Source organism: Canis lupus, chromosome 11 (assembly GCF_003254725.2).
Source record: "Canis lupus dingo isolate Sandy chromosome 11, ASM325472v2, whole genome shotgun sequence".
In the NCBI taxonomy this organism is placed as follows: Eukaryota; Metazoa; Chordata; class Mammalia; order Carnivora; family Canidae; genus Canis; species Canis lupus.
The window spans coordinates 12,651,090-12,675,245 of NC_064253.1; the positions used below are offsets into that span (position 1 = coordinate 12,651,090).

General features: G+C 34.7%; 1 protein-coding gene across 14 annotated transcripts in view; it reads left to right on the forward strand.

Moving 5' to 3' along the window:
* Positions 1 to 24,156, forward strand: part of CSNK1G3 (casein kinase 1 gamma 3) — a 107,802-nt gene that overhangs the window by 22,338 nt on the left and 61,308 nt on the right. For 12 of the 14 annotated variants that reach the window (XM_025433383.3, XM_049116009.1, XM_025433382.3 and 9 more), the window contains 2 exons: positions 11,871 to 12,298; positions 20,370 to 20,410. In XM_025433383.3, the coding sequence (XP_025289168.1) occupies positions 12,121 to 12,298; positions 20,370 to 20,410 (219 nt within the window). In that variant the 5' untranslated portion in view covers positions 11,871 to 12,120. Of the gene's footprint in view, positions 1 to 11,870; positions 12,299 to 15,183; positions 15,339 to 20,369; positions 20,411 to 24,156 lie in introns of those variants that run through there. The other 2 variants (XM_025433397.3, XM_025433392.3) reach the window with 1 other exon arrangement.

Sequence of the window (24,156 nt, forward strand, 5' to 3'; positions counted from 1 at the left end):
TATACCAGAACTTACCAGATACAGCAAAAGCAATTGTTAGAGGGAAATTTATTGTGATAAGTGCCTATGTTAATAAAGAAAGAACTTAAATAAAGGAACCTAAGTTTATACCTCAAGGTGGAGAAAAAAGAACTAGAAAAAGAACAAACAGTTTAAAGTTAGCTGAAGGAAGGAAATAATGAGATCAGAGCCAAAAGAAGTGAAATAGAAGCTAGAAAAATAACAGAGAAGATCACAAAAAGACCTGTATTTTCAGGAGAAAATTGATGAAAGGCTTAGCTAGACTAAGAAAAAAAGAGAAGACTCAAAATTAGAAATAAAAGAGGAGATACTTCAACTGATACTGCAGAAATACAAAGACTCATAAGAGACTGTTGTAGGTAATTATATGCCAACAAATTGTGTTATCTGAAAAAATAAAGTCCTAGAAATAAACAACCTACTAAGACTCAGGAAGAAAGAGAAAATCGGAATAGACGTCTAACTAAGGAGATTGAACTAGCGATCAAAAATCTCCCAACAACAAAAACAAAAAACCAGGAACAGATGGCTTTGTTCGTGAATTTTACTGAACATATAAAGGAAAATTAACCCTAGTTCTCCTGAAACTCTTTCAAAAATTGAAGAGGAGGTAATACTCCTAAAGTCATTTCTCGAGGCCAACATTGCCCAGCTGCCAAAGCAAGAAGGGCACTACAAGAAAAGAATATTGCATACCAATATCCCTCATAAGTATAAATGCAAAAATCCTTCCCAAAATAGTAGGAAACTAAATTTACCAGAATATTTAAAGGATCATACACCATAATCAAGTGGAATTTGAACCTGGAATGGAAGGATGTTTCAACATTTGCTAATCAATAAGTGTAATACACCACAGTAACAGAAAAAAAGATGAAAGTATGAACTCCTTAATAGGTTCAGAAGAAATTGTTGACAAAAATCAAATTTCGTTGATGTTAAAAGTGTTAAGAAATTATGTATAGAAAGAATGGTACCTCAACTTAATAAAGACCACGTGTGACAAGCCTGCAGCTAACATCATATTTAATGGTGAAAGGCTGAAAGCTTTTCCAAGATGAAAACCAGGACAAAAATACCCGCCTCACCACCTGTATTCTACATAGTATTGGAAGTCCTAGCCATAGCAGTCAGACAAGAAAAATAAATGAAAGATATTTAACTTGGAAGGGAAGAAGTAAAATTGTCTTTTTTCGTGGATTCATTATCTTAAAATTTTCCAAGAGTGATGAAATTTTCAGTCACACATTACTTTCCCAGTAACCCTTCTGTTTTTAAATGTTAAGTAGTTTTTATGTTTACTTCCTCTCTTGCTTTCTTTTGACACTTTAATTCCACTGTTAGGTCTGTTATGTTTCAGACAATTTTACATTATATCTTTCGTCTATATTCTTGTAAGGTGCAGATATTCTTATTTCTGTTGTTTCTTTGACCTCTTCTATTGCCTCTTAAGAGCTGAGCATTTGTCAGTTGTATCAAGGTTGGAAAAATTTGTATTCTCTTCTATTACATGTATCTTGCATTTTTTTGGGTAAGATTGATTCTAAAAGCTGAAAATGAATTATCCATGCTTGCACTGTTAGGACATACAAGAGAACCAAGTAGTATGCTAGGGTTAATTATCTTTTAAAAGTTTTCATTTTTTTAATTTTAATTTCAGTATAGTTTATATACAGTTACCTATTAGTTTCAGGTATACAATATAGTGATTCAGCAATTCTATATCTTGCTTAGTATTCTTTGTGGTAAGTGTATTCTTTCATTCCCATCACATATTTCATCTATTTCGTTCATCTTCCCCCCCCCACCACCTCTTGTCAGGTAAGTATCAGTTCTCTGTAGTTAAGAATCTTGTTTCTTGGTTTGTCTGCCTCCTCTCTCCTTTATTCCTTTATTTGTTTGTTTTGTTTCTTAATGCCACATGAGTGAGATCATGTGGTATTTCTGTTTCTCAGACTAATTTCGCCTAACCATATATTTTCTCACTTCATTTGTGTTATTGCCAATGGCAAGATTATATTCTTTTTTATGGGTGAATAATATTCCATTTTTATTTATATTGTATCTTCTTTATTCATCTATCAATAGACACTTGGGGTGCTTCCATACTTGGTTGTTTTAAATAAGTAATGGTGGAAAAAATAGGGGATATATTTCATGATTAGCATTCTATGGGCCCTTTTTGTTGTAGCTAAAAGTTTTCTTTGAAAAAAGATTTTTTTTCTTAATTTTCCCTGTCCTCTGGATTAATTACAATTATCATTTGGAAATTGGAGGTGTTGGATTGCTTCATTCTCTTTTCCTATATTTTCTTATTTTTGTTTTACATTTTCAGATGATTTCCATCCTTGGTCTTTGTTTAAAAGACCATTTAATGTAGCATTATTTTATCTTTCTCTATGTTACTGTTTTTCTCAAAATCCTCTGAGGATCTAATTGTTTTTATTTTTTGTTGTTTTTCTCTTGTGTGAGTGATTTAGTTTTTTGATGTTTTTTCTTTGCTTTTTTGTTTGTAGTTTTCTTTTGTATAATTAGCTTTCTTCACAAATCTAGTGATTCTGGATTGTCATCAGTCTCTTGGAATCACGTATACATGATGGTGCTTATTGACTTATTAGATTCCACATTAGAGTGCCAACTCAGGGAACCAGTCTTTGGGCAAATAATTCTTCAGAATGCCAAATGGGGATAGTTTTTATTTTGTGATGCCAGAATATAATTTTCCCTCCCTTATGTTCTCCTTTGGAACCTCCTTTGGTTTCCTTAGAGATTTGTTTTTGTTTTGTTTTGTTCCTTTACACGGGAAATAATAGTAACAGTTTTCTCATTCTTGTAATTTGCCTGTCTTCCTTCTGTTTTTCATTCTTGCTTTACTCTTTCGCCTAGCTTCCTTTAGGAAGTCTTGGCGAACTTCTGTGTAGCAGACTGGTTCCTGATTTACCTGTTGTTTTTTCTGACACTTAGTTTGGGACTTTGCTTCCTTCATGGTTTCATGTGTCAGTATGTGCTTTTCTTCCCAGTTTCCAAAAGTTTATGACTATTTCACGTCTCCAAGTGTTTTTTATTGATATGGATATACATTGTTACAATGATTAACTCTTAAAAAATAAAATATTGCAATAGAAAGGTATATGTATCATAGTAAGATAGCACTCTGCAATTTTGTAGGATAATGATTTGTTTCTTTTGTTCAGTGTGTGTGTGGAGGGGAGAGGGGGAGGGGGAGGGTGATCGATCTTTTTGTTCATAAATGTCTTGGAGCCCTATGTACATGAATGGAGCTTGTTGAATGGTGGGTTCCGCCCTTACCCCAGATTGGTTCAGATTAGGGTCTGACAACATTGAGATGTTATACATATTGAGAATATTGGCTGGCCAAAGGGAGCAGTCCCAGCCTGCAGATGTAGCTAGAAAGGATAGTCTGTATTTTGAGAGGTTAGACAGTTAGCAGGAACAACAGTGGGAGATAAAGTGGGTAAGAATATGAACTGAGGAATTCTATTTTTCGTTAATATCTCAGTGTACCACTTCCTAACTTCATAATACTGGTCATGCAGTGTAATTTCTTTCAATTTTAGTTTCCTTGTTGGTAAAAAATAGGAATTCGTTCTAATAGTACCATATGGTTTTGAGAATCTAAAGTGCTCAGCAAATAGCAATTATAGAAATTTCACATAGAAATACAGGCTTCGGGCAGCCCTGGTGGCTCAGCGGTTTAGCATCCCACCTTCAGCCCAGGTCCTGATCCTAGAGACCCAGGGTCGAGTCCCATCGGGCTCCCTGCATGGAGCCTGCTTCTCCCTCTGCCTGTTTCTCTGCCTCTCTCTCTCTCTATGTTTATCATGAATAAATAAATAAAATCTTAAAAAAAAAAAAAAAGAAATACAGGCTTCTGGATTTTCTTGAGAATTTTGCATGTGTAGATTCCTGAATGGCTATGATATTGTTTACAGCTAAGTAATAGCTGCCCCTTTTAAATCAAGTATTTGCTTTTCAGTTTGCTGTAGTCCCCAGTCTTGTCTTCTCTGCTTAATTTACTCATGAATGTTACCTGCCTTACTTGTTTGGGCATTTGTATTTGTGACTCAGGATATATTGCTGTTAAGTATATTTGAAAGAATATCTTCAGTTTCAGACCTGATATTTCTTTGGTGCTAGGATGAATCACTACAGAAAGCAGAAATGCAGACAGTGTTAACAGAGTAATTCAGGCAAGGGAATGCCTTGTCATCCAGGAAATTCTTGGGTGCACTGGTAGCACCGTGGTTGGCATATATGAATGATGCTCACCGAGGTATTCAGGGGAATGAAGAGCCTGATGTTTAGGCCATCTTGTGATAAGTCAGAAGCATACAACTAAAACCTGGAAATGTTTAGAGATGGAAAGAACTCATTTAATCAGACTACCTACATGTTCAGCAGTGTACTAGTTTCAGAGGTCACAAAATTATATGTAATAAGAGTCGTTGTCATCAGATTCGACAGGCGGTTTTAATACTGTGGATAATGTAAGAGTATCCTTAGGAATGTAGTCTGATCTTATTTTATAAATATCAAAAGAAGCACAGATAGAGAAAGCCTTGCCCACGTCTTCACTATTAGTTGATGTTCAAAGACTTCTTTTTTCTAATTCTTCATAGACAGGTAGCATCAGAGCGGTCTGGAAGCAGATAATGAGGATCCCAAGACCTGGGAGAACTGTTGTATTGCAGCAGGGTACAAAGATAGGAACTTAGGTATTGGAGAAAGTTATATTACCTTGTATAAAACTCATTGTTTGAAAATTAGAGTTAGAGATTCTTTTTGGGGACTGAAGGAAGTAATTGGCTATGTGGGATTAGCCCACATGGCAATATGTAGACAGCTTCTAGGAAGTACAGGCACCGGGTAGGACCTGAGGGTCTACTCTTTCCCAGAGACATATAAAAGCAGTGGCTCTTTATATTGAAAAATGTGAATTCTGCCCATAATCTGAAAGGACCTGCAAGAGAATTCTTTCCTACTTAAGCCTCCATATGAGAATGCAGCCTAGCTGACACCTTGAACACGTCTAGGTATATTGCATTCTTAATATATTGTTATAATGAACACCAGTGCTTTACCATCTGATTTGAAATATGTAGTCCATACTCCACTGTGATTTAAAAGCAGGACAGTCATAGCAATTTGTGGTGTGCTATGCAGTAGTGGGAAATGACAAGCATGCCACATAGGGGCTCACAACTACTCAATTTATGAAGCATGAAGCAGCCATAAAACATGTAAATGAATTATAACATGGATTCATTCCTAAATATAAATTTGTTTATTGAGAATAAAATTTGATGTAATCTTCATGTTTCATAAAATGTTACTATTCTTTCAATTTTTTTCCCTATCCATTAAAAAATGTAAAGACCATTTTCAGTTCGCAGTGTACAAAATAAGCCACAGGCTGGATTTAGCTTATACACTGGAATTTATGGCTATAGCTAATAGCCAAACTTGTAGTTGATTTTAATACTGTTAGATAGTATTTGCATTATTATCCATTCTTAATAAAATATTTTAATTAAAAATCTAGTTTGTAAAAATCCTTTAAGGACTAAAAAATCTATTATTACACGTTTATGAAGAGTTTCTTGAATGTGGTGAACTGGATAGAGTTTAACAGGAAACAGCTTCATTTCTCATTAACCAATATTATCAGATATCTACTTTGATTATTCTCCCTTGCCCACTCGTAGGTGATATCTTAGTTTCCATTGATTTCTTGTCACATATTGATTAGGATAAGTTCACTTTTAGTAATGGACTTATTTTCACGTGTTAAAAATATCTATTCCTGTTTTGAGGTTCAGTTTTAAGCTAATTCATTGCTTCTTTTAACCACTGTCTCCCTACCTCCCACTTTCAGGCTGGGCTCTTGCCTCTGGAACTTTCGGAAAGGGATTTGGTGTTGTCTCATACTTTTGCTCCCCCCTTTCCTTATGCTAGCCCTTGCTCCTTTACAGTTCACATTGGGTAGAGGGGTATGAAGATGAACGGGCAGAAGTCCTTTATGAAACGCTTTCAAAAGGTGTTTTTTTTGGGAGATGCTGTTGGTTTTTCAGAGGCTTTATCAGGACTTCTGTAAAGCAAGCAAGCAAACCTATAAATATTGCTGTGTATAAGTATGTGCGTACATTACAAAAAAGGTCTAGAGCATACACACCAAACTGAAAGTAATGGTTATTACCTCTGCATGGGCAGATGGGATGGAGGAAGGGGGTGTGGGTATCCCAAGGGGGCGTTTCTGCTTTATTATTTGATTTCTTATTACGTGTAGAATGTGTTTTGGGCATTTCATTGAATATGAAGAAAAATCTACATATTGAAAGTAACATGAAAAATTGCACAAGGAAAGTTACTTCCAGAATAGAAGTAATCGAAATATGGAAAGACCCTTTAAAGAAAGCTTCTAAAGTAAAGTACTGATATACTCATTAACTTGAAGAAAAGTAGCATTTTTCAGGTGACTTTTATGATAATGTTACAGGAGGGAAAAAAAAAACATGGTCTTTCAGATAGGACATTAATTTTTTTGGATGTGGGTTATTTCTAAAAGTCCCATTTTGAAGTGTCCGTGGTGTTCAATACAATGCATAGGTTTTAAGTATTATTTTATGAGTTTGGACAAATTTATGCATCTGTGTAATCGTTTCCTGGTTAAGATGTAGAATATTTCCTTCCCCCTATAAAGTTTCCTCATGCTACTTTTCACTCAAATTTCCCAACACCTTAGGTAACGCTGATGTGATTTCTATCGCCACAGCTTGTTTTTTCTGATTGTAGAACTTCATGAAACTAGAACCATGTAATATGTACTTTGACTTCTTTCACACAAGTATCTGAGAGATTTTTTTAAATTGCTATTTTCTGTTTCATTTTATAACCCTATGTTGGATTTTTCAAGAAATTTGTCCATTAAAAAACCAACAGATTTAATTAATTATTTTAGAAAGAGAACATAAGTTGTGGGGGGAGGTAGAAGGACAAGCAGACTCCATGCTGAGTGTGGAACCCAGTGGGGGGACTGGATCTCATGACCCCAAGATCATGACCTGAACTGAAATCAAGAGTTGGTTGCTTAACTGACAAGCCACCCAGGTGCCCCAAGAAATTTGTCCATTTCATCTGGGTTCACAAATTATTGGCATAAAGTTACTCATAATTGTCCTCAATCTTTTTAAAATTTGTAAGATCTTCAGTGATGTCCCTTTCAATATTGTTATTATCTCTTTGCATATTTTTCTTTTATTTTTGGTCATTTTTGCTAGGAGTTGTCTGTTCTATTGACCACTTTCAGAGAATGAATATTTTGGCTTTATTTTCTTTCTTTATTGTAAATTTTCTACTTCATTGATTTTGCTTCCGGGATAATTTCTTTGGATCTCCTTTCAGGTTCATTGACACTGTATTCTGCTTTATTTAGTCTGTTTTTAAGTGTATCTAGTGAAGCTTTTCATTTCAGATATGAGTCTTTTTATTCTAGAGTTTTCATTTTTTAAAATGATATTTTGGCATTTATCTGCTGAGAACTCCTGTTTTCACTCATTAAGACTATATATATATTTTTAAAGATTTTATTTATTCATTCATGAGAGACACAGAGAGGGAGAGAAAGGCAAGAGACACAGGCAGAGGGAGAAGCAGGCTCCATGCAGGGAGCCCGATGTGGGACTCGATCCCGGGACTCCAGGATTACGCCCTAGGCCGGAGGCAGGTGCTAAACCGCTGAGCCACCCAGGAATCCCCCTTAAGACTATATTTTCATATAAGTCCATGGGATATTAACAATAGCTCTATTAAAGTACTTCTTCAAGTTATGTCTAATTCGTTCTTTTCTAGCTTTTTAAGAAGAAAACCTAGGTTATTGCCTTAAAACGTTTTCTAATCTAGACATTTAAAACTGATTTTGTTCTAAGTGTTGACCTAGAATCAGCTTACAAATTTAATGTTTCATTATTATATTGTTAGTTATTTCCCAATTTCTCATGTGATTTATTTTCAACTCATGAATTATTTAAAAGTTTATTTAATTTTCAGATGTTTGGGGATTTTCTGGATATCATATGGTTTTTGAACCTTTATTAATTTGCTTGTGATCAGATAATGTGCTCTGTAAATCTCAGTTATATAAGACTTAAATAATGATACAGCATATGATGATCTTTCTTGGTGAACATTTAAAGGAAATATTACTATTCTATATAATTGTATTTGTATGTTGTATTTTATAAATGTCAGTTAGGTGCAGAGTAGTTGATTTAGATCTACTGCATCAATATACATCCTGTTATTTTTGCCTCCTTTTTAATTTTCTTAAAGAATTATTTTATATTTTATTTTTTTTATTCATGGAGACACGGAGAGAGGCAGAGAATATAGACAGAGGGAAAAGCAGGCTTTTCACAGGGAACCCAATGCCGGATTCAGTCTTCAGACCAGATCATGCCCTGAGCTGAAGGCAGACGCTCAACCACTGAGCCACCCAGGCTTCCCTATTTATTTATTTTAGAGAGAGTATGTATGTAAGTTGGGGAGGAGCAAAAGAAAAGAGAGAGAGTGAGAGAATCTCAAGCAGACTTCCTGCTGTGTGTGGAGCCTGCAGTTGTGGGTCTTGTTTTCATGTCCTTGAGATCATGACCTGAGCCAAAATCCAGAGTTGATTGCTCAACTGATTGTTAACATTTTCAACTTTGATGGTCTTTTTTTTTCTCTTTGGTTTTCTTAGTTTTAGTTTTGTTAATTTTTTTTTTTCAGTTTCTTATTTTGCTTGTTCATATTTATGATTTTTATATCTTTCAGCTTAATTGATATTTCTGGCATTATGAAATGGACCTCTATATCTTTGGAGCTTTCTTTTGTTTTGCTGTTTACTTTGTATGATAGTATTATAGCTTCTCACGCTTTCTTACACATCAGTTTGCATAGTACATCTTTGTGTCTTTTAGTATCTTTGTGTCTTTGTATTTGAAATAGTTTTTTACAGATTAATAATGCTGGATGTTGCTTTTTAATATAGTCTGACAGTTTTTCCCTTTTGAGATTATGGTCCATTTTCAAAGTCCTGTATGTATTTTGGAGTATAGTGTCTTGCTCTGTTTGTTTGTTTGTTTGTTTGTTTTTTTGTCTCATGTCTTCTTTCTCTCTTGTTCTAATCAAATGTTTATTATTTTTATATTTTGTCTTCACTGTTTAGTTATTCCTATTGCAGTTAATTTTTTTGTATTTGGCTTAAGTGTTAATCTATATATTCTTTGCTTGTTATTGGTCATTTCATATTGAATCACATCATTGCTCACAAATACAACAATCTTAAAATACTGTAATTCCATATACTAACCCCCATTTGTGTTGTCATATTTTACTTCCATTTTAATTATAAATGACACTAAACAATTATTGTGCTTTAATTTTTTTTTAAGATTTTATTTATTTATCCATGAGAGAGAGAGACAAAGAGACAGAGAGAGAGAGGCAGAGACACAGGCAGAGACACAGGTAGAGGGAGAAGCAGGCTCCATGCAGGGACCCGATGTGGGACTAGATCCCGGGACTCCAGGATCACACCCTGGGCTGAAGGCAGGCGTTAAACCACTAAGCCACCAGGGATCCCCTTATTTGTGCTTTAAACAGTAATTTATCTTTTAAGGAAATTAATATTCCTAGAGTACATCTCTAATTTCCAGTACTCTTTTTTTTTTTTTTTTAATTTAACATTTCCTCAATTTGTAGGTTAATATTTTCCACTGACTTTGGGATAGTTTGAACCATTATTTATTCAAAAAATTTTTTCTGCCCTGTTCTATTTTTTCATTTTAATAGATTTTTAACAGGTATTTAGTAGTTTTAAAGTCCTGTTTCTTTCTTGGAGTCTGTTTCCTTTGACAGCTTGGTTTCTTGGCTGTGGGTCACATTTCTGCTTATTTTGTATGTCTGATAATTTTTAATTGTATGCTAGACATTATAAATTCAACATTGTTAAGTGTTTGGGTCTTTTGTCTTTTTAAGTATGTTGAGTTTTGTTGTGGAATGGGGTTAATTTAATTGATGATATTCTTAATCCTATCTAAGCTTGGTTTTAGGCTTTAGTTGAGCCAGTGTAGGGTAGTCTTTACACTAGATTATGGTCCTTACTCTTTTGACCTGGTCTTTGTGATGTCTCAGCTGAATTCCTGGGATATTAATGAGGTTCCTCCACCACGACTACATATGAACTTAAACCTCTCCCAGCACTGTGAAGTGTTTGTAATGTTTATTATTCATTTAACCCCATAGTAGCCATTGTCTACTAGATATTTCAGAATATTGCCACCCATGCATGTAGTCTAGCTTTCTGCCTACCACCACCTACCCCCAGCACTGACCCACTGCTTCACCTTGTGTACCACATCCTGAAATTTCACTTGTTTCAATAGTGACTGATCTGTGATCACTGTGTACTACCTTTTTTTTCACCTCCTGTACTATAGTCAGAAAATTATCACTCCCTTGAGCTTGGGTAAAGGTGGGATTTCCTTTTGTGTTTGCTTTTTCTCAAAGATCACAGACTGCAGTGCCTGTTATTCAATACCTGAAAACAGATGCTTTATAAGCTTTATCCATTTTTACAGTTACTTATAGCAGGATGGGAAGTTTACTATCAGTTACTGTATTATATTTGGAAACAGAATAAACAGTATATGTAGAACTCATTCAGTTTTACAAATACCAAACAGAGACTTACAGTTTTATCTGCAAAATATGAATATGGCAGATATAATAAGAAACCTTGTGAACACATTGGGTGTTAGAACTAATTGCCTATTTGGGGGATTGCTGGAAATTAATCAGAAAATACTATTTCTTTCAACCCTTGTTATGATTGTATTATATAATCAGTTTCAGAAATAGGAAAAGAAGTCCTTGAAACTGATCCTGGTTTCCTTACTAGTGATTATGTTTTGAAGTCACTGCTTTAATTGCAAAGAATAGGAATCCATTCAAATTGTTCAAACAAAAGTAGGAGGATTGCTTAAGCTTGCAGAATTGAGGTATATGAGTTGGGTGAAATTCCTAAGAGAACATGACTGGGGAAGACTCCTCCAGAAGCCTTTTTTTGAGCTTTAGTGTTTTCATGTATATATTAGAAAATTTGAAAACCAGCCTTCTCCACCTTATTAGGTTGATGCCTACCATTATTTCTTAATCTTGTGAAGTTATTTTTATTTTTATTTTATTTTTTTAAGGTCTAAGTTCAAAGTTATATAAGAATTAACTGTTTCCCATGTTGGGTGACAAGAAAGTTCTTTGTATTACCACTTCTGAAGTCCATTCCCATCTATAGTTAAAAATAATAATGTTTGAATTATTTGGCAATAAATATTTGAATGAATGAAGTTCAAATGAGAATGTATATTTGAAAAGACTTTGAAAATTTGTATGTATGTGTGTGTAGACATGTGGAAGACATTTTTATTCAAACATTTTATTAATTTGCAAAATGTATTCTCTTTTCTGCTTTTAAGTGAAAAATCATATATTGACTTACTGGTAAACTGAAATGATTTTAAATTGTAAGGTCTGGGTTAGTGAATGTATTTTGGCTTATAAAATAGTACATTTCTATTATATTTTTAATTTTTAATAAATTTACTTTGTTTTTGTGATCTCTTTGGTATTAAAGTATAGGAAAGAGAGTAATGGTTAGCTTAAGTCTACTGTGGTTTGATTTCAGTGGGAATTAACAAATAGCAGTAATTCATTGCTTGCATTTATGTTATTAATTTCCCAAAACTGTTTTTTAATTCTTTAAATTGACTATTTTTTTTTTCTTAATGTTTTAGCTCTCTATCAATATCAGCTTACATCATTGAAAAGAGAACTTCGAAGACATGTTTTGCTGAAAAGACAACTAAGAAAAATTTTACGAATGGGATGAACAGGCACCAGTTAACTGACTACCTACTGCAATTTGAATGTTAACAATTACCCACCTGGTACAGTTAACATAGTGATGTACCTATTCTCACAATACCCTATTTCATTGTGCTTGTCTTGATTAAAGAATTCAAAGTGGAGTACCGCAAACTTGATATGGATAATAAAAAGAAAGACAAGGACAAATCAGATGATAGAATGGCACGACCTAGTGGTCGGTCGGGACATAACACTCGAGGAACTGGATCTTCATCCTCTGGAGTTTTAATGGTTGGACCTAACTTTAGAGTTGGAAAAAAAATTGGATGTGGCAATTTTGGAGAATTACGATTAGGTAAGACTATTTTGTTTATTCCATTATGTTGGAAGCATTTTTTTTTAAACTGAAAGTACTTTCTAATGAAAATGATATTGTTATTGCTTAGTTATTTAATTGTGGTAATTTTAAAGAATATAAATGTTGGAACTTTCTTTCGTATTTGTATTTTCATTTGTAAGGAGTTCCCTAGTATATGAATGTCTGTTTACTTGAGATCACCCATATGTAATATGAGGAAAAAGAAAGTAAAATAAAAAGTCTCTAAAAAGCTGAAAAAAAAGCACCTTTAAGGAGCCATTTTCAGGGTGCTATTTAAGAATGATATTTATGCTACTTTTTTCCGATTTGAAAACATGTAGTAACTGATCACTTTAGGAGGGTATGTATGGCTTAAAGTCAAGGTAATATACTGAAACTGCATAAAAATCAGAAGAATTGGGGCACCTGGATGGTGCAGTCAGTTAAGCATCCAACTCTTGGTTTCTATTCAGGTCCTGATCTCAGGGTTGTGAGATTGAGCCCCGGCATTGAACTCAGTGCTCTGCTTAAGATTCCCTCTCCCTTTCCAACTGCCCCTCCCCGTTTTTTTCTCAATACAAAAAAAAAAAAAAAAAAAAAAAATCAGTGAAATTTACATTATAATACCATCATCCCCCCCCCCCAAGTACATTTGGGGTGGGGCTGATATATATTATTATTTTTTGTTTTGTTTCTTTTTTTAGAGAGCAGGTAGTAGGGGTGGAGGGTAGGGGCAGAGGGGGAGAGAGCGTGAGAGAGAATCTTAAGCAGGCTCCATGTCCAGCATGGAGCCCTAGGCAGGTTTCTGTCACATGATCATGAAATCATGACCTAAGCTGAAATCAGAATTGGATACTTAATTCACTGAGCTTTCAGGTGCCCCAAGAAATCTATATTCTTAAGAAAGGACACAAAGTGTTTTAGTGTCCTAAAACAAACTGATTCAGTTTGTTTTAAATCAGGCAGTTTTGGTAAATTGATCCAATTAAGCCTAACTCTACATTTAAGGCAATTGAACCTCAGTGAGGGACAGTTACCTGCCAGATGTCACACAGCAGTTTAATGACAAGACTCTGAGAGTAGCCTCTAGCATCTAGACTTTTAGCTAATGTTAGTACTGTACAGATGTGGCTTTCTTGAGTGAAGAGATAAGAAGAGGACAGCATGGTTATATGAGCATCAGTACTGAGGTTCCTTGAGGACTGGTCAATGGACTACCAAGAATGGAAACTTGTGAACTAAAAAGGAAAAACTAGCTTTACAATTTTCCTTAGATACAATCCCACTACTACTATTTAGTAGGAAAAATCCATTTGTATGTTTATCTACTCAATTACTTCTTTTCATCTTGTAAAGCACTCTAATTTGTAGTTAATCCTTCATTTTAATACTATTTGTTTTGTTAATGTGCACTAAATCTTTGCATGAAGCAAGCCAATAAAAGGCAATGACATACTTTGTAAAGAGCTATGATTGATGTTTCCAGCAACTCTTGCATTTCAGTAGGGACTCACATATTTGAAAGGGTGAATATTTTATAGTTTATTTTCTGAAGGATATTGAGTTAAATATTTTGAAATTCTTAAACTGTTTCAGATATAGGAATTAGAAAAAACAAGATTATTTACTTGTATAACTCTGAGCACACTTCAACCATCCAGTCAAAATGCATTGCATATCTGCCATGTGGGAGGCTTGATTAGGCACTGGTAATACTGGAAAAATATAAAATTTGTCCCTGCTATTATGGAAAATATAAGTCATGTAACCACTTGAGGCCTCACATTCCTCAACTTTAAAATGGAATTATTTCTGCTTCCTAGTTTACTGTGAAGATGAAATTTAGATGATAATGTAAAAGGACCGGCACTATACCTCCATGTTTTAGGAAGACAATGATTGTTCTCCTCCCTTAAAAGATGGTATCAAGATATTTGTTGTATTTTAGAATGAAAACAATGGCATGTTGTATGTATATTTATTTAAATTTATATATGTAAGTGAACTCACAAGTATATAACATTTCATATATATGTATTTGTATTCTTCCTATCTTTGTGGATATGACTACAGTGCTATACAGTACATTGGCCAATTTTATTTAAAAGTTTCATATAATTTATTTCAAAATAAGTACATGCATATATATTTACACACACACTTATGTGTGTGTATGTATGTCTCACTGTGTGTGTGTGTATACACACAAAACAAATCTAGCTGACCGTTTTACTGGGGCAATATGAGAAACTATGCGTACCATATACTCAAACTGTATATGCTATATATAGTGAAAAAGCAGTAAAATGTCCCTTTCTTTTCCAGTCTGTGAATAATCAGTAATAGGAACAAGATGATTTTATTAGCCCATCTGTCCATCCATCCATCCATCCATCCATCTGTCATCTACCTGGTTGTGTATCTGTATCTAATCCATCTATGGTTATTATATACTTGTATATATTTATTTAAATGTATGATCTATACTCTGTGTATTTGTGTTTTATATAATATAATAACATCTATACTTATATAGATAATTTAATCATTTTATTCCTTTTTATTGATAGGATACTAAAGAAAGTAGCATTTTACTCCTTTTTTAAAGGCCCCAGATAATTTCTCTATATAAAAAAGTTGTTCAGAGCATCATTCTTTATGTACCTGGATAAACATGCTAATGTTAAAAGCTGGTTTGGATTCTAAAAGTGCTTGCTTTAAAACATTTTACTCCTCTTGAATATTTGATTTCTGGCCCTAAAATTTTTGTGATTAGTATTAGGTGAGAAAAAATACAAGCTATACATGTTACAGGTAAGTAACTTTCAACAAAGATGCTATTGGCATTTTGAGCTGGACAGTTTTTTTTTTTTTTTTTGTAGAGGACTGTTCCAAATACTTCATGTTTAGAACTTCTGTCTTCTTGGGCACTAAATGAAAGTTATACCTCTGCATACAGCCCCAAATTCTTTTCCCTGCAATTTTCAAATGCCCCAGGAGGAGACAGTATTATGCATTGTTGAAATTGCTCTTACAGGTAATTATTAAGAAAAAAAAAGGTTGGACATAAAACTGTCCAATTGCCTTGAGAGTAAAAGAAAATAGATAAACATTGTAAATAATCTAAAATACATTTAAATAATTGATAGTAAATTTTTACTTGTTTTTTATTATAAAATGATCAATTTAATGTATTTTCGGTTTTATTTTATCTTTATACGTATTGGTGGTGAGGCTTGCCTTCTTCATATTTGTAGATCTCTTTCTAGCTTAGACAGTTAGCCTAAACTCCTAGAAATATTAATAGGTACTGAATGAGAACATAGCTAGCTAAAATATAGTGTTTTATTATATATATATTTTTTGTTTTTCTTCTATTATGTTTTGACATCTTTTTTTTTTTTTAAAGATTTTATTTTTTTTTATGATAGTCACAGAGAGAGAGAGAGAGAGAGAGAGGCAGAGACACAGGCAGAGGGAGAAGCAGGCTCCATGCACCGGGAGCCCGACGTGGGATTCGATCCCGGGTCTCCAGGATCGTGCCCTGGGCCAAAGGCAGGCGCCAAACCGCTGCGCCACCCAGGGATCCCTGTTTTGACATCTTAAAAAAAATCTTTCTGACTGGGGAGAGACTGTTCCTGCTGGGGCTAGCTAATCTTAGACATAGCAAAGGACTCAGTTGGGAGCATGCCTTTGATCTGCAGAGTATCCAGTCCAGAGCCTTATCTCCTCTGTCTGGCCTGTGTATTCTAAGAGACAATCTTCTTTGTTAATCATCCCATGGGTAGGTACAAGACAAGAGAGACCATATAGTCCAAAGACCCTGGAATTATTTGCCATGAGAATTAATCCAACTAGTTAATCCTGAACTGTTTGTCCTGCCTTGCCTTGGCTTTCTGTAGAAATGCCAATAAAGGTTGGCCTAAGCTCCCTTTCCTTTGTTTCTGTCTCCCACCACTTGAACCAAACATGATACTTCTCCTGTGACTCCCTTGTCTAGGACCTGTGAGCATAATAAACTTTGTTTTCCTGAGCTTCTTCTGTGTCCCCTCTTGGGGCTACACCTGAGTGACTCTCTCTTAAAAGAACATAAAACAAGGGTGTTGGGATCCCTGGGTGGCGGAGCGGTTTGGCGCCTGCCTTTGGCCCAGGGCCCGATCCTGGAGACCCGGGATCGAATCCTACGTCGGGCTCTCGGTGCATGGAGCCTGCTTCTCCCTCTGCCTGTGTCTCTGCCTCTCTCTCTCTCTCTGTATGACTATCATAAATAAAACAACAACAACAACAACAACAACAACAAAACAAGGGTGTTATATATAGCTTTATGAGACACTGTACCTGAAAAAAGTTATTGTAACTTTTGATATAATTAAGGATACCACAGGAATTTCAGTATCTGCTCATATTTTTGTTTCTTCTATGTAGTTCATAATCCTTGTTTGATTGGTTTTATTTAAGAATTGTTTGATTGAAAATTCTGCAGGCCTTATGATATATATCAAATATACAGATTTGAGTGCATTCATCATTTTTATGCTTATTGATTTTCTACTGCTACTAACTGAAGCATGTTATGGAACTTAACTGAAAAATGTAATAATAAGGAACAGATTGTGATATTCTAAAAAGGAGATCCTAGAATATGGTGGTATTAAGCAAAATAATTTTTGTGTTTGTTTTTTTTTTTCCCACATAATACAAACCAGAGGGGGCATACTCAGGGCTGTCGAGGTACCTCTGCATCCTCAGTCTTTGTGTGTAAGGTGACTGCTGGTCTGGCTGTTATCTCCTAGCTAGCCAGCCAGCTAGCAGGAAGAAAAAGGGCCAGGACAGCACACATTCATTTTGGAAGTGAGGAGTGGCAAACCTTATGTCCACTCCTACCTGGAACTTAATCACATGGCCACACCAAGCTGAAAGAGAGGCTGGAAATGTAGTCTGTAGTTGGACAGCCATTTTAATACTGAGTCCTTCTATTATTATAGAATGGAGGGCTTGGTTATTGGTGGGTAAATAGTAGTTCCTGCTGTAAACACATATATAGTTTCTGTAGAACATAGTTTTCTATAATAATTACCACCCCAATTCCCCAAATTGGTAACACCATCTTTTCAAGTTCAGTGTAGCACAAAGCTCTACCAGAAATATCCTTTGAAATTGGATTAAAACGTCAGTTAACTGGAACCATTCTACTTGGAGCCTTGTCATAACTGGATTCACTTTACACATACACTCCCTCCTTCTCATTCACATTATACACACAAAGACATGCTTTACACATTGTTTGTTCATACATAAAACAAACTTTGATTAAAAGCCAAGTGTGTTAGGTATGTTAGGTGACGTAAATGCGTTGGTAATATTGTTTCATCATTGTTCATGTTTAAAAATATAATCCTGAGTTCAGCAAAATATTTAATGTTCAAAAAAAAGAGGGTGCTTTAAGGATTTAGTGCTTTCTGCTCTGACCTAAAAGTAGACATTTAATCCTATAAATGCCAGTAAAAATAGTACTTATAGAAGAATTTGGTATATTTTGGTTCTGTGGACTCTATATTTAACTTCATCTCTTGTCCTGTGGATATTTTTCCTTGGATACCTGTGACTAAACATCATATGCATAGTAGTTGTGAAAGGGTAATAATGTCTTGAGGAAATACAAAGTCTTTTTTTTTTTTTGAAAGATTTTACTTATTTATTCATGAGAGACACAGAGAGAGAGAGAGAGAGAGAGAGAGGCAGAGACACAGGCAGAGGGTAGAAGCAGGCTCCATGCTGGGAGCCTGATGTGGGACTCGATCACAGGACTCCAGGATCATGCCCTGAGCCGAAGGCAGATGCTCAACCACTGAGCCACCCAGGCATCCTGAGGAAATAAAAATTCCGTCTTTGAACTCAAAACAGAATTATTCCTTTGTGAGATACTAGTTCCTCAAGATGAAGTTCCTCACTGTATCGTTAAATGATTCACTCTGTGCCTGCTCGAGGAAGCCTACAATTTCATATATAATGTATTCTCAAAAGTATACATGAAGGCACATCTAAATGTTGAACTAATTGACTAAGAATATGGTATGTTTCCTGGTATGATTTTTTCTTTTTACATATTTATGGGATCAGTGAGTACCTGAATATAGCTTAATGTTCATGATTAATGTTCATGATATATAAATTAATGTATTTCTTCACAATAAGAAATATTGGGCACTGCTATTGATTTCCATCCCTGTGCTCATATCATGGGTAATGAGCCCTATGCTATTTAGCATTAGTATGAATGCTTGTTTTTTTCCTATTCATTTTTATAAAATAAGGACAAAATTCAGAAGAGTATTACAGTATCTGTATGAACAAATACTGTGTGCATATGTGAGACTGAAATTTTGCTTAAAAGGTTTACTGCCATTCCTTTAGCTGCTTTAGAAAAGGAAGTTAGGGGTATATGGTAGAAAATTACATGTGTGAAAGTAGATGATTGCCTATTCTGTGTTCAGCCGATGTGAGTGGGGCCAGTTACTATCACAATTTAAAAAATATGCTATCATTTTTCTGTTTTTCTCATAAAAATTATACATGCTTATTGAAAAAATGCTGGAAATTCAGAAATCACATTCTATTTTTTATTCTTTTTACTGTACTTGTGAAGAAATACATTAATTTATATATCAAATTGTCTTCATACACTTATTCCAAAATTTTCTGTACTGTGTAATTTGGGATACTGATGCTGCCCCTTTGGATTTTTCTACGTTATTTTCAGTTTTCAATGCTGAAGATTACTGTAGTTCATTTGACTTCTTTACATAGTAAAGCTGTTAAATCTTTATTTTGATTTGTTATTCACCTGTTCTTTGTATATGGTAAACTTTTTCAGCATACAGAGGTTTAACACATTTTGTGCTGTCTACTCTATGTAAAATCTTTTTCCACCTTTTTTTTTTTTAAGATTTTATTTATTTATTCATGAGAGACACACACACAGAGAGGCAGAGACATAGAGGGAAAAGCAGGTTCCTCATAGGGAGCCCAATGTGGGACTTGATCCCCAGACCTGGGATCATGCCCTGAGCCAAAAGCAGATGCTCAACCGCTGAGCCACGCAGGTGTCCCTTTCCACTGGTTTTAAATGCTCAGAAAGGAGTCTATAAATTGGGTGATATTTTTTCTTGTTTTATGGTTTATATCTACATTTAAAAATATTCATAATTTAATTTGGTTATAAGGTAAGTGGCTAATAACCATTTTCCCCCTCTAGTTAGAGCCAGTTATAGAATAATATGTTTCTTAGTTTATTTCATTTTTAATATAGTCCAGATATTTTCTATGTGTTCAATCTACTTATTAGATTACATATGAGCTCAAATGAGAATACATCCCATAATAATGAAGAATTTAAAATTAGGTGGTGATTGGGAAAATAATTTGTATTCCAGTTTTTTAATTTTCACATTTTTAATTTTTTTATTTTCACTTTTTTTTGTTTTTTATTTTCACATTGTATTCTGGTTTTTAATGTAGGAGTTCTGGTTTTGAAATTTATCTTAATCGGTGTTTGACTGTAGTTTTACTTTGTGTATTGTGTGCAATATTCCAGCAAAGTAAGAATCTTTCCATTTTTGTAAGTGGGCTAACATATTTATTAGTATTATTTTCTACTTTGAATCCAGGTGAAATGCTAAATACGTCATTGAGTTGAAGATTTGAGATTTCTTTGTCATTGAAGTTTTTGCTGCGTAGTTGGAAGCAAACAATTTTGCTTTATTTAAAGATTTGTTTATTTGAGACAGAGCGAGAAAGCACGAGCACATGCGTGGGAAGGTGGGCAGAGGGTAAAGGCCAGGGAGAATCTCAAGGACACTGCTTGCTGAGAGAGGAGCCCGAGGCAGGGCTAGATTACATGACCCTCAAGAGTGGATGACCCCTAATGGACTGAGCCTCCCAGGTGCCCCCCCTTTTGCTTTATTTAAATGTATTTTGTGCTCTTTTTTTCAACCAGCGTAGCGTTTTACATAATACATCTTTAAAAATTAATTCTTGGTAGACTGACATATTTTCTTTCTTTTTCAAGGGAAAAATTTATATACAAATGAATATGTGGCAATTAAACTGGTAAGTTCGTGTTTCTTATTTTTCCTTAATTGATTTCCTGTTTTGTCTTTGATGGTTAGCTTAATGATTCAAGCATTTGGACATAAATGTCCTTAGTCTTCAGGATTGCATTCTTTGAAAATACATTTCCAGGTAGCTTCCAAAAAATCTCTGCTTCTATTGATATTTTTTTTTTATATGGTTTGACCTTCAGAGATTCAGAAATTATTGATGTGAGTGGAGGATAACGGGGAAAGCAAACTCCCATGGGACCTTTCTGTAGTCCTAAATGTGCCAACTCTGACATCTGTAAGGCAGCTCTTATCTGGAGGAATTGGGATCTGGGAATTTTTATAAGACTGAACTTACTTCAGGCACAACTTTTCTCTCTGGTTTGCCAGCCAGGTTTCCCTGAGGTTAATCATGGTTTGGTTTTTCCAGTCTGCTAGCCATTGTCAATCTTGCTTCTGCCAAAATAACCACTGTTATTCGGGTAATGTGACATTAATATATAAGGAGAGACTATTAAAATAAGAGGCAGTGGAGAGAAATAGAAAAACTTTTGGGATGAGATAGAAAACTGTACTACTTAATTTGAAGTGTCTTTGTGATTGTAGACCAAGCTTCACTGTAACAAATGCTATTTCTTTCACTGAGAAGTAAAGATGCCCAAGAGGGTTGTGACTCCACCAGAAGAAACTGGCTGACTGACATGTAGTTTGGGGCTGGCTTTTATCTAGATGAGTTCACTTTAGTTTTAAGATTTGCTCTTTAGCTTTAGGATAGGAAATCTAGTAGGTCATCTCTTAAGATTGACCCTGACAATTAAAGGTGGATTTACAGTAATCATTCAGTTCATACAATCAGTCAAGCTATCAGAGATATAAATATTTAGAAGAGTTAACTTTCTAATTTAAAATGAGGTATTTTACTATGACATGCTCAGAATGCCCAAATCAGTATAGACACGTTTGGTCTCTATAGGCTGATCTGCATAGAAAGCTAGTTAAAATGACAAGGTTCCCTTCTGAGCATGAAATCAGAACAAGGGTTGCTTTGTATGAATCACAATAGGGAGGCCCAGGATGTAGGCATTGGACAGTGTTTGAAAGGGCATTGCTGACTTTCACTTCTTTGGAATTCTTCCTTTTTCCATGTTCAAGGCCAGCAGTCTAGGATCTAGACATTGTGTGATGTTGGGAGTGGGAGTGGCACACAAGGACAGGAATGTGGCAACACCCGTAATTCTGTGTACTGCCACAGCAGCCTATAGTGAGCAGCTCTACTCACAGAAGCTTGTGAATGTTGTTGAACTGATATGCTAAGACCTATCAACCACTGTTTCAAAGCAGGAGCCACTGCTTTAGGCTCACCTGTCCTTGTGTGTTCCAGGAATTAATTTGGTGACCCTTAGATCTTTTTATTCTCAGATTTGGGACTTATTTACCCTCTTGGCACCACTGATGCCTTAGTAAACATTTAGTATGTCATCATTTTAGTCTTTTTGTTTTTAAAGATTTTATTTATTCATGAGAGACACAGAGAGAGAGAGAGAGGCAGAGACACAGGCAGAGGGACAAGCAGGCTCCATGCAGGGAACCTGATGTGGGACTCGATCCCAGGACTCCAGGATCATGCGTTGGGCCAAAGGCAGGTGCTAAACTGCTGAGCCACCCAGGCATCCCATCATTTAGTCTTATATATATACACATGTACTTACAACTCTTTTTAGTTTATCTTTGTGCCATGTCACTATCCCCTTAGTTATTTTTTCCTTTTTTTTGGACAGTCTCCCTCTGCTCTGATTTGCCCCTTTTTTATAAGGCACAGTGATCAACACTACATAAATAATAGGGTTTTTTTTTTTTTTTTTTTTGTTTTTTTTTTGTGGAAATGGCAATTTCTTTTGATCTATGTCTGGTATTTTGAAGTTTATAGAATCACCTTTGCCTTGAATTCATCCAGAACTATATTGGTGAGATAGAAGACATTTCATATAAACTATTGGAGCATATTTTGGTAGTTTATTAAATATTTATGTATATAAAATTTATAAATAAATAATAAAATTTCCTTATATATTTTCTTGTTTGTATATATTTTTAATGCATAACATAATTTTGTTCAGAACCTGCCTTAAAAGTTATCAGTTGAAAATGCTATATGTCTCTCTACCTTCAGTGCCATCTGATTTCTGTATTTTGGTACAAGTAGGGGCATTTTGATAACAGTTGTGTTCAGAGAGCATATTTCAGTGACTACTTTCCATTCTACTCTCTCTTAGAAAGAGTTTCACATTTATTTAATCTTATCCTAGTTCAGATTGATAGTTTGTTTCTGGGTAATTTGTTAATCTGACCTTAGCTTGTACTCTCATATGTTGTTGTTTGCACTTATCTAATAACCTGGTGTTCATGAATAATGAAAATGTCAGCCTGTTAGACTTTTGTTATATGGTGGTGTAATAAAATTTTATTGCTAGTAAAGTACTGGAATCAAGCTGAACTGACTCACCTAAATTAGATCTGAGTTTCTGTTTTTATCTGGGAGTTTTAGTGAGTGAATAAGTTATGTATTTAATTTCACTGGTGATTGTATAAGGGGCATCTTTCATTACATTTTATGGTTATGTACTTCTGTATAGTTAAGTGAAGAATTTATAGATATTATAGCCACTCACTATGTGGAAGGAACTGTTTTAAGTCGTATAAATGTATATATGTATCAAATAAAATAATCATATGCATATAGGTATAATGAGAAGGATAAAGTGTTATCCCTCTAATAGAAGGAAGACACTGAGAAGTACAAAAAAGTTAAGTAATTTGCCAAAGCCACTCAGCTAGTATGTAATGGATTTAGGATTCAAACTCACAACAGTGTAGTTTTAGTGTCTGTGCTTTTAACTGTTTTACTCTCCTGCCTCTCAAGAGCTGAGCTCATTGTTTTCTCTTAAAATAATACTTATGACTATAATTGTTCCCCTGGGATTTTACACATTCTTTTTCTGAAGTCTTTTTCATGGGTTATAGTTTTCATTAGGATATGCCTTGGCCATAGATTTGTTTTTAGTTCTTTTTGTTTGGGATCTGTATTCCTCCTGAGTTTGTGGTTTGCTGTCTTTCATCAGTTCTTGAAGATTCATAGGAGGTACTTCTTCACTTGTTGCTCTTGGTCACTTCTCTCCCTGTTGTCCTCCTGAGACTCTTATGAAATGTCTGTTAGACTTTCTCCTTGTGTTGTCTAGGTCTCTCATTTTTTCCCCTGTATTTTCTGTTTTTCTTTCTTCATAATGCATTCCATATAATTTCTGTAGAGGCATTGTACATTTTCTAGTTCTGTAGACATTTTCCCATGTATCTTCCAAAGTCTTTCTTCTATTGTGTTACTTTGCTGGCAGACTGAGTTTGCAAATTCAGTTATTGAAGTCATAGAAAATTTTTTGAAGTTCTGTTGGTTTTGTTTAAATATTGTTATTTTGTTTTACTTTCCTACTGGATCTTGTACAGATTTCCTGTTACTTTATGATATAGTTTCCTGTTTTCTGCAGATATTTTCACACATTTATTATTTATTTCTTCTATCTAGAGTCTTGCTTTTATGTTGTTTCTCTGAGTGTATAAATCTCACAAACATGTTGAATGAAAAAAAGCTAGACACACACACATATAAAACATGCTGTATAATGTCAGTTATATGAAATCCAACAACAGATGAAACTCATCCAAAGGTGATAGCTTTGAGCTTCCCTCAGACTGCTCTGAGGG